Below are 14,423 nucleotides of genomic sequence, written 5' to 3'. Positions count from 1 at the left end.
TGGTAATGAAAGTTAGTAAAACATTCTTCTCCTATTTTTAGCAGAGTATCCTTTGCTGTCACACAGGCCTTGCTTGAAAAGTATTGGGATCAGTTAGCATAAAGGTGATACCTCTGTTCAGTCTCCAGCCTTCTTCTCAGACATTTCCATCTATCATTAAGTATGTCAATCAAGTTATGCTGCAGCTTGCCACAGTATAGTTAAGTACTTTTTCTTCTATTGATTGTTTGTGTAAAAGGTTCGTAATATGTGAAGACGGAGATTGAGTAGTTTTTTCTTCCTTGAACTACAAGGGGAAGAAGTAGAAGCATTGTTAACGCTTACAGTGGTCCTTGTATTAAAGATTCCCTGTCTTGTTGCAGGTTGGTGTGTGCGATACGTAAAAGATTTAGTGTCAAGGATCATACCCGAATAGGCTGCACTCACGCTACTGCAGGAACTTCAGAATGCTCACACAGACCATAGAGGAGTGGAGAAATATGACTTTTGCCGATGAATCCTGCGGCCTGTAATGGTAAGCAAACAACAAGCATGTGTGTTTTTAATCAGTAGTCTCGGCAAGATTTAGGACCATAAAACCCCAGAGTAATCTGTTATGCATAGCTCAGCATTACAGTGCAGGTAAAAAGTGCTTTCTCAATGGCTGCACACAGCCCTAGGGATTGCTTAGATACTGATCAGCGATAACCTTCACTAAGGTAGTGGCTGCATACTTTGCTGTTTTGGAAAGTTCTTTGTGGACTTAATGTTGCTCTGAGACAGTAACTGCATAGCTGTTTAGAAAAGTGACTTTTGCCGTATCCTGAGGTTTTGCTGTGACTATTATATAGTAATACAATTTTTGGTGTTAACTAGTTTTGTTTTGATGCTAGTTAACTGGGCTTAGTATCAGCAAATCCAAAGGATAAACTGCTAAAGGAGAATTTATTTTGAAAGTATCTACTTCATTCTGGCTGTTGCCAGGTGAGATACGCATGTTTCCCATGGCGAGTCAGTGCTTTACATGGTGCAGGTTTCCAGTAGCCTGTTGGAGTTGGGAATAGTAGGGCTGGCTGCCAAGCAAATCTTTGAAAATGGTAAAATGAAAGATAAGATGAAATGAGAGGAATGATAGTGGTTGGGTCTGTGTTTAGACATTCCCTTATATTAGTAGACAACCAAAACTTAGCCTGGAAAAAAAAATCCTGTGAGGCGTGTTTGGTTGTCTGCGAAAAGCTGTCACTGCTTCTGCATGGCTTGGCTCTTTCCATGATCTGAGAGCTTCTGAGGCACTCATGAATTCTTTGCTCATGTGGCATGTCATCTGGATCAGTAAAAAAATATGTATAGAAATCCTAAGAATTTTAAAGTGTGTGGTGCTATCAAGTGTGACTGAAAATACAAGTTTTCAGAGGTTTGCATCCCATTATCATTGTTTTATTTCAGAATAAGTCCGCAAAGGACTGAATTTTTTACAATTTGCTAAACCCAATGCTACATTTTGGAAAACTTTTTTTAAAAAGAATTGTGTGTGTGACTGCTGTCATGTCCTGAGGTAGGGTATGACTATAGAAACAATGCTTCTATTAGAAGCATAGGTATGTCTCCTTGGTGGTGTTTTTAATACTTAACCTCCAAGGGAGGGAACTTCCTTATTGCAAGTGTTAGTTCTAGGTTTTTTGCCTGTGAAGTACAGATGTGGTGGTGTAACAAATGTTGCATGCCTGACATGTGAAGAAGTCTGGGAAACGTTAAAATTCCCCTGTAATAAATGGTATATAGACATTAGATTTTTAAAACATGTACTTGGTAGGAGTTACTCTTGAGGTACTAGTTGTTAAGTAAAGGAGGGATTGGATTTAATCTGTCTGCTCCCCTCTCCCCTTGTTTCATAAATAGTAAAAAGGCTTTGCTTTCTTAAACTTAAAGGGCATTTTATACCTTAACAAAAATATTTGTACTGTAATATCACCCTGCAGTACACTGCGCCAGATACTGATGCACAGTCGTGTTCTTCCCATTGTCCATCTCTTGGACTTGGGCTGAGGTTTATTTCCAAAGTGGGATTGCCAGTGTGTCTGGTTGCTTCGGGAGGAATACTAATCTGAAGAGTGATGCAGATGATACTGTTGAGTCTTCAGAAATTCAGATAGAAACAACCATTTTGGCCTTTGACTGCAGACACAAGTGATGTTGTTCTTACATTATGGTTTACTCTTGCATTTTGGTTACAATGTGGGGCAAAATCTTTTTTAAAAAATACTTGGTTTAGTAGTAGAACTCTGTACTGATAGCAGAGTACAGTAGGAATATAGTGCTGATTTGTGCTTTGAGTAGCCTTAAAGGTCTGTTACCTACTATTCAGTTAGTTCTTCTGAAAAATTAGAGACTGGGGAAGAAAAAAAGCTGAAGAAACCCAAGTTGTTGTTGACATCAGTGCATTAGTTGAATTTCAGCTGCCCCTATATATTTCTGCTCACTTCAGTGGAGTGGAATTATTGTAGATAGGAGAGAGAAGTTTTTATCTTTGAGCCTTCTCCTCTGTTTTACTGGGTTTAGTTGGACTGAATCTAAATAGCAATTAATTTCTTATCTTGCTCAGGACAGGTTTTATTATCTTCCCACCCATAACGTGGCCCTTATTCCTTGCCGTATTCTGATTGCACCTGTTCTGTGCAAATACACTATTTACGCTAGAGGTGGGAAAGATGCGTTTCTATGTTTAACTGTAACACTCCCCCTAAATAACTGAGACACAGGAAAAAATAAGAGTAATGTGTCATGCCCATTACCCTCCTGTTCACAGTGATATAACTTTTTTTATTTTTGAACACCGGTTGGCATACCTATCCATAGTTAGAAGGGTCAAGTTATGTCCTTGTACTCTGGGTCTGTCACATGAGCAATCTGTGCTTCTTGATTGCTTTAGTGAGGTAGAAAAGTTGAGGCATACTTAAAATATTGCTATACAAATGAGAGAGATTTCATTCTAGATGTAATTAAGTAATTATACTGAGCTTAGGAAGTTTGTCAGTCTGAGAACTTTTGTTTGCCATATGCTTATAATTCTGTATCTTAAACGATAATGTCTAAAAAAAAGTCTTGACAGTTTAAACATATCTTCCTTGAAGTGATTTTTTTTTTCTTAGTGATAATTTCAATATAGGCTGAGTATTACCTAGTGTAATACTTTTTTTTTCCTTAAGAAAAAAAAATCTTCTGAAAATATAAGGGATTTTAATTTCTGTAAAATTTGTGGTAGTCTAGTAGAAATTATTGAGGCTTTACACATGCTCCCTCCCTATTGCTATCTCAGTTGAAAACTCTGTTTTTTCCCCATAGTGTTCAAGTCTGTGTTTCAGGGTTTTTTTCTGCAGTTTGTATGGCTTAATATTGTGGGATTTATTACAATAAATAACTGCACAAGCATTCTGCTTTTGATATGATTAAACTGAAATTACACAATGAAAAGCTATCCTGACTTCTGAGTCTGCTGTGTTCAAAGACATGAATTTTAAATAGGTCACTGAAAACTTAGTTAAGTGGAATATTGACTTTTGTCGTGGTAAGTTCAATTTAAAATCAGCTAAAGTCAGAAAATCTATCTGTAAGATGTGACAGGGAGTCTGGGAATCATGAAATAATCACGCACCTTGGACTTTGAAAGATGCAAAAGCACAGCTCACTTCCCTTCTGGTGTGATATATCTTTTTACACCCTGGAGTTTGCTGCTTACGAAAACTGGTATTATGAAAGGACTCTTTTTTTTTTTTTTTAACCTCTCTGCTGGTGAAACCCAGCAGTTAATTATAAGGCTCAATAGATTTTTTGGTTGAACCATCATGTGTTTACACAATAAACTACTTTAGAACAGTAGTAAGCCCTCCCATGTAATTCAGTTGCAGCAATGTGGTTGTATGGTTTCTTCTTTCTTTTTTAGTAACTTAGCTTGCAATCTAGTCTTAAATTACAAATCTTCAGTTTCCTGAGCTGTCTTCTGTCACCATTTCTCTGTCCTACCTGGATCAGTTGTTGTACTTGGTGAGTAGGCGCCGTAGAGAGCCCACCGGGTGCAGGAGCTGGGTGCCCGGGTAGGTGGGCTGTGCAGCTGGCACTGATGGGCATCCGAGTGGGTGAAAACTCCTCTGTTTGGTGGTCTGAGCTGGCTCTTGGGCTCAGGTGTTTGTGAAACCACAGCCTCTGTTATTGCACATCTTCCATTTCTACTAGTGACTGAAAAATTTTTCAAGTTACGCAACTTGTTATTCCTATTTTAAAGACTATTGGGAAACAAACGACACAAGAAGCAGCAATCTACTGAAATAAGAATGTGAATAAAAGAAGTTCAATTTCAACGCTTTCTTTGCAGTATATTTAGCATTCTCATCGCCGTGGCTCTCAATGTTCAAGGGCACAGTCTAGGTGATGTAGTGTCTTATTTTACCCTGATTGTTCTGACATGTGATGGGATTTCTTCTGCCTCTCTTTACCTTTGTAAAGAAACTTACCTGTGCAAGTAATATTTACTACTAGCAAATAGATGATTAAAAATGCATTTGTTCTCCATTTAATATTTTTATATGAGTAGAAAAAGTGAAGGTGGCTGCAGGCTAGCATTTGAAAGCAGAATCTGAAATGAAGAAGTGTTAATGTGAATGGTATTTCCTGTGGTGTACATTTGGATTGCTAACGTTCATTTCCTAGAATGAATTAGTTGTGGATTCCACTAGACTGGGGATTACTTTTGCCTAAGATTCATAATTCATCTACTAATCTCCTTCCATTATTCTACTGGATGTTTATAGATTCCCGATTCCTTTTTAATATCTGCTAATAGGTAATTATGGTCAGCAATCATTCTTGTCATGGAAATTGCTAAAGTAATTTCAGAAACACTGTTGTCACTTGTGTGAATCAAAAGATGGAATGGAAGTCAAAACTGTACCCTCTGTCTTTGGTGCTGTAGTAGTTGAAGATGGAAAATCTGGTTCTGCTTTTGTGCAGCAGTTATTGAGAGGAATAAGGCAGTGTATATCGCTTCACTTGGTTCTTTCTATTAGGGTGTGTTGTAATATTTCATCGGTGAGACTGCTTTTTAGTGAACAGACAGTTTTAGGTGAGTAAGACTTGAGTCCTTGGCAAATGAACAGCTAAGTGAAAAAATACTTTAAAAATTGTCGTTACTGTGGATGTGTTTGTGAATACATCAGTATTTTTGAAATGAAGAACAGAACTGCAACATGCTCGGATCTCATTCAGAAAGGCAATAACTTGGTCAGTAGCTGCTGTGAATAATTCTCCCAAGAGAAGGGAGAAAGGACGTGACCACTGCCTGTCCATACATTCTGTTGCACAAGGGAGAGAGTGGGCAGGAAGGTGCAGGTTTGCCAAATCCGCTCCCCAGCCGGTGACCGAGCTACCACCTGAAAACTGCTCATGCTCCACAAATACAGAGAACAAAGGAGGGCCATCCCAAGAGCTGTTCTGTTGTCACCAGTCCGATTTTTGTCCTGGGTAGCACATCACTCTTTCTGTTGCTCCACGTTGCTTTGCCAGGGTGGAAAATGCTCTTTGTGCCACAGTTTGAGAGAAGTCGCTGTGGTGAGCTCTGCTCTGCTCTCGATGCCTTCAATGTTCTCCCGTTCCTCCCTCTTCCATCTGCCCTTGCATTGCTCCTTGCAGATGATTGCTGGGGAGGGAGGTGCTGAAGTTACCCCGTGCATCAACACCCTTGGGATGACGTGTGACCTGCAGTGCTTCAATAAAAATAAAAAAAGAAAAAAAAGAAGGGCCCAATGCAGTGTGACTGAAACAAATGCACCTGGATGTTGTTGGGGAAAACCCAAGGGCCTCTGGTACTTACCTGAGCACTAGATGGAAAGTGAGTGACCAAGAAATAATTGGGATGGATGTGCACAGAAAAGCAGCTCCTACCTTTGGCTCCAAGCAGGCAGTGGGGAACTAGGGACTTTTTGGAGTTGAGGCAGTTGTCCAGACAGCAGGAAAGGTTGCTAGAACTGAAAGAAAGAGCTGCTGGATAGTTGCCTACTGCTGGTCGAAAGAGCTGGGGCACAGGGGAAAGACCCTTTAATTACTACCAGGACAAAGACTCAAGCCAAATTTTTAATGTCAATATATTTTGAGAGGCATCTTGAGAAGCCTGGAGCTTCACAGCATTTCCCCATTCAATATTGCTTCAGCAAAATAAAACCTTCACAGACAGAAGCTTCAAGGGGCTTATGAGATGCAAGAATTTGATGTGATTCTACGTCAAGCTGATAGAAAAATTGACTTGATTTTTCCTGGCTGTTCAGTGCTTGCTTCACCTATGTGGCTTGGAGTATGCACAGGTAGGGCTGAATGAATTGCTGAGAGGCAAAAATCACCTCCATGTCAAACATTTACATTATTTTACAGATGGTCACCTGCCCAGAGAATGAAATTTGAGGTGCTAACAAAATTATTTGGGTGGCAATTGGCTATTAGAATGGAAAATAACAGTGCTGATGCACCTTGGAAAGTAGTAGTAGCCTATTTAGAAAATAAGATGGGAGGAAGAATGTTTTGTTTAGTAACTAGCCGTATTATGAAAATATGTCCGCAATGCAAATGCGGGGGGAAGGCTGTTACCTAGTGATACATTGCATATTGTTTATGACAAGGCTGGAGATGGGAAATGAGGGAAGTCCTTGCTGCTTTGGAGGCACAAGGAATTGTGTTCTCACCCCATCAGCTGATTTGCCTCATCTGCCCTTAACTTTCTGGTTTGCCTCAGTAAACTGTTGGTCTGTGTGATGCACGTCCCCAGATTAGTTTTCCTTGTGAAGAGACTTGCTTCTTTGTAGCTACTTATCTTGAGCAAACTGCAAAAGAAAGAGGCTTCTCTGACTTTTGTAATAGGACTTGTTACTATAGCCCATGATATCATGTTTCAGTTAGTTTTCTTTAAAACTTGTGGTCTCTACAGGCTGTGTAGTAAGGTCATGTCTATTCTGCAACTGTTGAGTCCAGGCCAGCTCTGAAGAAAACACGGTGTATTGACACAAAGCACTGTGGACAGTTTTGACTAGCTCAGAAGAACAAAAGAGCTTCAGTGCAAGCCTAGTAGCCTAATGAAAGGTTTGCTTTCATATTTTTTGGTAAGAAAATCCTATGGCTCTGTCAGTAGGAGACCAGAGAGTTTAGTTATGCTTGAAAATTCCGATCTATGGGAAGGAAAGCATAGACCAGTCAGAAATACCCAGATTTGTGCAAGATAGAAATGTCTTTTTTGCTTGCAAGTGAAAGGTGGCTATGTGTGCGCCAGGTCTTGCCCAGTACTTACCTGGATAAGTTTCTGTTGCTGAATCTGAACACAACTGTGTTCCCAGTGGCTTGGGACAGGGTAGATTTGGAAGGCTGTAGCTGTTCTGATTCATGTTCTGGAAGGAATCCTATTGTCCAATTTTTTTATGCCTGTCACATGTCCAGTGTTTTTTCTTACACATTCATTGGGCAAATTTCTTTATCTGACCAAATGCTTTTCACATCAATTGCCATGCAGATGGCTGTGGAGCTCACCCAGATCTGACTAAATCGTATTCGTTTGTTTGGCAGACAAACAAACCTGTAGGTTCTCAGCACAGTTTCCAACCCATACTGCCGGGGTTGCTTCTTATATATACTAATCTGGTTGACAAATTGTTCCTTCTCCTTTCTAATTCTTCTGAACACAGTGAAGGCTTCTAAAGAAGGCTTTTTCTTGATAAACTGATGATCAGAGCTTCATGGTTTGATGGCAGCAGCCCAGATCCAGCCCCCATTTGGCTCGGTGTGTTTGCCACTGGTGCTTCTGGGAGTGCTGTTTGTTCTTTGCAGCCTGTTGCTGTTCCAGGGCTACACCTCTCTTGTGGTGTCAGAACGGCAAACCTCTGAGAAACAATGACCAAAAAAAGCAAAAGTGATGCTGTGGTGCGCAGTGCTCACATGATCCTTAAATATATAAACAGGAGTGTCTTAAATTGGTTTTATTAGTGTGTGATGCCATCTGTGAGACAATCTTCTCTATTCCAAGTCTGTCTTCCAGAAGGTTGCTGGAAAAAATTTGGAGAAGGGGGAAGAGCACAAAAAGTGGTGAATTTCAGCTAAGACTATTAAAATTTCTTTAAAAAAAAAAATAATTGTCTTGTATGTTAATGGAAAGAGTTAATGGCAGTAATGTTAAAAAAAAAAAAAAAGGCAAAAAGATGTTTAAGTGTTTGCAGTGGTTTGGAACCGAGATACAATTCCTGTACTAATATGTGTGTGTATGTGTATTTCTGTTTTAAGATGATGATTGGCAGGTCATTTCGTTTGTCACATGTAAAAATGTGTTTATTCAACTAATGCATAATGGCATGATTCTCAAGTAGCTAGTTTTGTGTGTTGCAAGTAATTTGCAGCTTAAAAAAATTAACTTGTACTGAAGGAGCACAAGTTGCTCTGTGGTACCTTTTTAAAAAAGGGGGTGGTAGTCACAGTGGTACGTGGGATGCAAATTGAAGCTAGTTCAGAGTTGAATTACTCATCTCAAAGTAGCATTTATGCAGCGTATTATAGATTCTTGGTAAACCAATAAAGTACTGTTTGGGGGTTCCCTTACCTAATAGAGTTTTGAGAAGAATATGCTACGCCTCAGGAGTCATTCGTGATTACTTGCAATGTAAGATACGAAGATCAATGGAGGAATAAACAAGTTGTTAAGGTAGCAATCCCTTCTTTTATTAAAATGGATTAAACCATTGAAGAGACATATCTCTTCAACCTGGTGTCTGTAAAATTCTTACATAGTATTCAGAGATAGTTCCAAGCTGCCATTTGACATCTTTTTCATCTTTTGAACATTAGGTAACTGAACCACAGCCACAGTATAGTTCTGTGAAGAATAGAGATTGTCCCTGGTATTGGTTTTTCATTGACATACTCAAAAGAATAAGTTGCAGAAAGCAAGCTGTGAAGTAACTTTTCTTGGATTTCAATATTAAGTAGCCCAAGACAGGATTATTTGTCTCTCATAATTGCGAATGTATTACTGCTTAGCAATTAATAGTTATTTTTAGAAAATTGATTTGGTTCTGCTAACCAGAAAAATTGCCTCTCAAAATACCTATTATCATAAAAATTACCCTCAAAATCATATTTCTGCAAGTTTATTAGAGAACTTTTTCATTTTTTTTTCATTCTGAAAATACACTTTTAGAGGAAAGTGGGACAGCAAGTCTCTTGTCTCTTATGTAAAGTGGATCACATCAGGCAACTCCTGCACCCCCACTCTCATGGTAAAGGCTGTTCAGTGAGGTGTCTGCCCCTCTGGTACATCAGTCTCGTAACCTTCCCACTGTCTATAGTGAGTTGTCTTAGTTACTGAAAGACAAATTAAGATGAAAATACTTGCCCCTATGCACACCTTCTCGTAGTTTCCCCTTCAGAAAAAAAGGCCTACACTCAAGTGAAGCAATTCTGCAGTCACCTGTATGACTTGGAAAATGCGTTAGGGCGTGATTTGAATGTTTCAGTTTCTTCTTGGCATCTCCTTTAAGTGTCAGGGATTTCTGAGATGCATTCACGCACCTTTGCAAGAGCGTTATTATGCACAGGCAGATGGTATGATACCAGAATAATTTTTTCAGGTAAAAAGTGAGAAGCCTTTTATTATGAAGAAAAGCTCACTAATAACCAGTACAGGTGAGATATTAGGTGTGCCATTAACTATACATGGAAAAGATGTATTGAAAGATGTCTTCAATTTTATTTCGGCTTGTAATATATATGTGAGTTTATTCTGGGTGTTACTGAATCAGAGTGATGCAATATGGTCTTTTCTCTTTTTGTGATTAATCCAAGTTTGTGATATACTCTGGGCAATAAGTTGTAGTTACTAATTTTGCTGCAAAAGTGCACTTTTTTTTTTTTGTCCAGTCTCAGTATTGGTATATCTGGTTTTGTCTGCTTGGTCTTTAATAATTGCATAGTATGCTAGTGCTTGGCTCTATTTACGTAGGCTAAAACACTCGGTATGGTTTCTGAAACTTTTTCTTTAACACCACTTTTGGCAGTCGTGTGAGTGCAGTCTAAACACATGTGTGTGGTTAAGCATTTTGCCTTTTGAGAGGAACAAAGCTAAGATTTGGCTTTTCTACAAGTCTTTTAGTGTGTTCTTTCTCCCCAGAGCAATGGCCTTGGGCACCATGGTGACAGCAGTCAAGTGGCAGAGAAGCTGTTGTCCTGTTTATCAAGTTTTAATAAGACTTCTGAAATCCTGGTTTTCATGCTTCCCTCCATTCCATCCCCCTCCTTTTTTTGTTTTATGTCTCTTGGCATTGAGTGAACTATGTTCATGAATCTATTTGAAAAACGTTGGTCATTAGTAATTAACAATACAGTTCATTCCTTAATGTTCATTGTTGACGGAACACACCTATTGCCTCGGAAACGGTATTAATGAGAGCCGAAGGAAATATATAGAATTAGATGTGAAGTGTCTTTTAAAAAAAAAAAAGTTTAATGAATTTTGGCTTGGACAGCTATATTCTCATTTTCCACGCCTTTTAACTAAAGTTTGAAAGCAATAAGGGAAAGAATTTCTAAAAGATGCATATTTTGAAAAAATGCAAACAATGTGTATTGTGGTTAAAGATTTTATATATATCTACACATACACACAGATGTACACATCATTTCAAAAGAGTTGTTAGTATTCCGTTACAGAACATGCTCATGGAAACTGTTACTTGCTCAAAAGGAAACAAAATAAATGTAGTACATTTTTCATATGAAAATGTTTCAGTCGCTAAAGAAAGGCGCAGTGGTGTGTGCAGAGCAGCCATTGGCGAGCGCTGCCTGCGCCCTGCCTCTGCGGCTGCTGGGCAGTGTTGCCCATGTACAGGGCTGTTGGGCTTCCACCCCACCAGCAAGAAAGAGCTTTTAAAGCTCGCTGGTTAGAGCATGCAGATAGGAAGCTTAAGGAATGTACTTTTTTCTTTTTTTCCCCTTGGGGAACACTGTGTACACATAACTGAATAAATAAATTTAATAATACTGTCTTTCTGCAGAGTTCATCCCAGGAAGTGAGGTTCAAGCTTATGGAAAGGAGTTAGAGACTTGCAAAATAATAATAATAAAAAAACCAAACCCACACCAAAAACTTCTGTCTGCACAAATATAAGTTGATCTAGTGATTCACGTGTGGAGCTGATGATGAATTGCTTATGGTTTTGGGGAGGCTAACTCTTTTGCTTCTGGTTGCATTGGAAATCTGAAGTTAATGCTCATGAGAAGTAAAATCAGAGAACGTGGGTTACTCGGCGTGCCTAAAGATCGCAGAGGCAGCAGTGAAAAGACAAAACTCTTTGAAGCAGTAGCTTCAACTGTGTCTTGTTGTGTGCACTGGGAACTGAGAGAAATAGCAGCCAAGCTGGGAGAAAATGCCAGCTAAAGGTAAATACTTCTTCAACGAAAAGGATGACTGCAGGATATCAGACCCACTCTATGAGAAGTACCGCTACACGAGCCAGCAGCATCCGCTTCTGCTATTGCTGCTCTTCATTGCAATCCTCTTCTGGACTACTCTAATTATAATCTTCTTTGTCACTGATGTGAGTATACTTTTTTCTTTGTGTTCAATGTTTTCAAAGATGATGAGGAATCACTATAACAGCACACAAAACATTTCTGGCTAAATAATTTTTTGAGCCACATCGTATTGGAGTTGCAATGTTGAAAGAAATCAAGTAATTGTGTATGTAATGCTGCGTATGTTTTTGAGGGGACAGGGAAGAGAGGACACTGTCAGACACATGCACAGTTATTATAAGGATTGTTGTTTCTTTCCTGTATATTATGAACACATCATAATCTCTGCTAAATGGTAGCTATGATAGTAAATAAGTAATAAAGGGGCAAAGGAAGGAACAAGTTCAAAAGTTAACATGTCCTGCATTTCTAATATTTTCTTTTGAGAGTCATCTAAGAAATGCAAAATAATATAGTGATTCATTGGTTGTGAATGCCTGAAGTGATTTTTCTTTTAAGGATTTGTAGATATTCATTGCTGCTGGTTTTTGGGGTTTTTTTTTGGTAGTAAAAACACAACAGCAATCTCCCAGTACAATGGGTGATCTGTTGAATCAATAGTTAGCAAAGAGCAGGGATCTTACTGGCATAGGAAAGATGCAGCTTAAAGAATTTTTTATTGTGTAGTGTAATACAATTTTCTGTAAAGAAATTGGGTGTTCTTCAGGCCACCCCAGTTGGCAGCTGGCAGAAAGGGGAGTTGATTTAAAGATAATGTTGTAAAAGGTAATAAGGAAGCTGTTATAATCCTTCATTGCCTTCTAACACTGTCTTTAAGTCTCTCTTTAGCAACAAATCTAATTTTACCAATTACATTTGTATCCCTTTTAGCTTTTATTTCTTAAAAAAGAAAAGAAGTAGCAACACCATTTGTATGTTACAAGTCATGTCCTGTAAATCTTAGGAAAAGAGCTGTTACACTCCTTTTTAGCAAAGCTTGAACTTAAATGCATTTAATTTGGGTACATCTGCATTGTACAATATAGTATAGTTAGAACTTAGTTTAAAAGACAAAACCACTGATTTGGGAAATAATAATGGTGGAACTGTGGTTGACTGAGTATCTATAAAAGTATTTATTATATTATCTCTGTATGTGTGAATCTCAGAAAGTGTTAATGCTGCCACAGCTAGACTACTTAAGAACTCAGGTTAGCATATGTTAAAGCTATCTAAGCTGTTTCCAGGACAGTATAGATGCATTGTCCTTTTCTTCTAAAGCGGGCATTTAAACCTAATACAACACTTTGTTTTGCTTTTGCAGGAAGCACATTATCATCTTGCCTTCATTATTGCAGTATGTGCTGCTCTTGTCATATTTGCAGTCATGTACTTACTTTTATGTATTGAGTCCCTATTTCGGAGATGGCTCACGTTATTTGGAGTTATGATTTGGATTTGCTTCTTAATCGTAGGATACGTATCTCTCTTTGAAAAAGAAAATTATTATCAGCTGTGGGAACAGGTATGTCTATCTTGTTCATTCGGGTACTTAGTTAAAACTGGTAGTCAGTATATACGAATGTGTCTGTGTGCTTTATTCTTCCTGAATGTTATATCGGCTTACTTTTTTCTTAAGATTTAGGTTCACTTTCGTAAATTGGTTTTATTGTTTATTATAGTCAATTTTAGTTGGTATTCTGTATTATAGTGAAAATACATTTCAGCTGAGAAAATTGAAGAACCACATAAATCTATGCGGGGATTGCATCTTTAAGTTGTAATTTAGTTATATTTTTATTTAAGATTTTTACTAAATCTTAATTACTATGAATTAATCTTTATGAGGATTTTTCATTAATTATACTTACTTTGTTAATTTATGTGGGTTGAAGTGGTGTTCAAGAGACGCATAAAGGACTCTACAGCTGGGTGTGCCCTAGGGAGCGTGTTTTCAAATCAGTGGGAGAGGTGAAGCGAACAATAAGAATTAATGACACATCCTGGCATAGTTGGGTGTGGCTAAAGTTCATTGCTTACTATCTCTGATCAGAAGACGGGCGATTTCACGATGCCAAAAATATAATAATCTGTAGGAAACTCCTCCTAAGCTCTCATAATGTAAACAGAAGAGTTTTTAATGAAATAAAAATGACTTTTTATCTTGTTTTACTGACTCTTCCCCTTCCCCTCTTTATTTCAAATAAAGATAGATACAAATTATCAGTTAAACAACCAAAATCTGATTTGTATTATGGCCTGGATCCAACACCATGTATTTACAGTTGCTATTCAGTATTTTTTAATGTAGGGAAGAAGCTATTACCACAGGAAAAAACAAGATTTACTGTTCTTAACTATAAGCACAAACATGTAATGAAGCAGGATTTGGTTTTGCTGCTTTCAGTGATGCAGGACAATGTCTTGCGTTGTTGTCATGCGGTAATAATTCATTAATATTGATTTAAAGCCTAAAATATAAGGAGACTCTAGATTAGAAAGTAGAAGTGAATAGGTTCATTTCAGACTTTTATCTCAAGTTATGAATTTATCACTAATTAAAGCTACTGTTTAAATGCAGGTATGACCTTTGCTTGTCCATGCTTATAAAACTATTACACAGCGTTGAGAACATTGTGTGATAGGGGTTGTACATATGGCAGAAAAAGTTTTTTTTTTTTTTTTTTTTTTTTAGTCTAGCTAAGATAGTAAAGATGAACATAAAAAGGTTACTTTTGTTGAATGAAAACTTTTATTTGCTTGCTTGTTTGTTTGTTTATTGTTGTTCCAACCATGCTAGCTAGTCTGGAAGACATTTAAGTGCAGTCTGGGCCTTGAGACTTCCTTGAAGGAAGCTCACGTCTGGAACAGCACAAGTTGAGCTGCAATGTTGAGATGGAGCTGAGCCAGGCAAT

General features: G+C 38.1%; 1 protein-coding gene across 1 annotated transcript in view; it reads left to right on the top strand.

Moving 5' to 3' along the window:
- The first annotated feature begins 11,420 nt into the window (after positions 1-11,420).
- Positions 11,421-14,423, top strand: part of ADCY7 (adenylate cyclase 7) — a 31,551-nt gene continuing 28,548 nt past the window's right edge. Inside the window, exons 1-2 of the mRNA XM_010282638.1 lie at positions 11,421-11,591; positions 12,833-13,033. Of these exons, the coding sequence (XP_010280940.1) occupies positions 11,421-11,591; positions 12,833-13,033 (372 nt within the window). The remainder of the gene's footprint in view (positions 11,592-12,832; positions 13,034-14,423) is intronic.

Source organism: Phaethon lepturus, unplaced genomic scaffold, assembly GCF_000687285.1.
Source record: "Phaethon lepturus isolate BGI_N335 unplaced genomic scaffold, ASM68728v1 scaffold6670, whole genome shotgun sequence".
NCBI classification, from domain to species: Eukaryota; Metazoa; Chordata; class Aves; order Phaethontiformes; family Phaethontidae; genus Phaethon; species Phaethon lepturus.
This window is presented reverse-complemented; position numbering and strand designations above follow the sequence as displayed.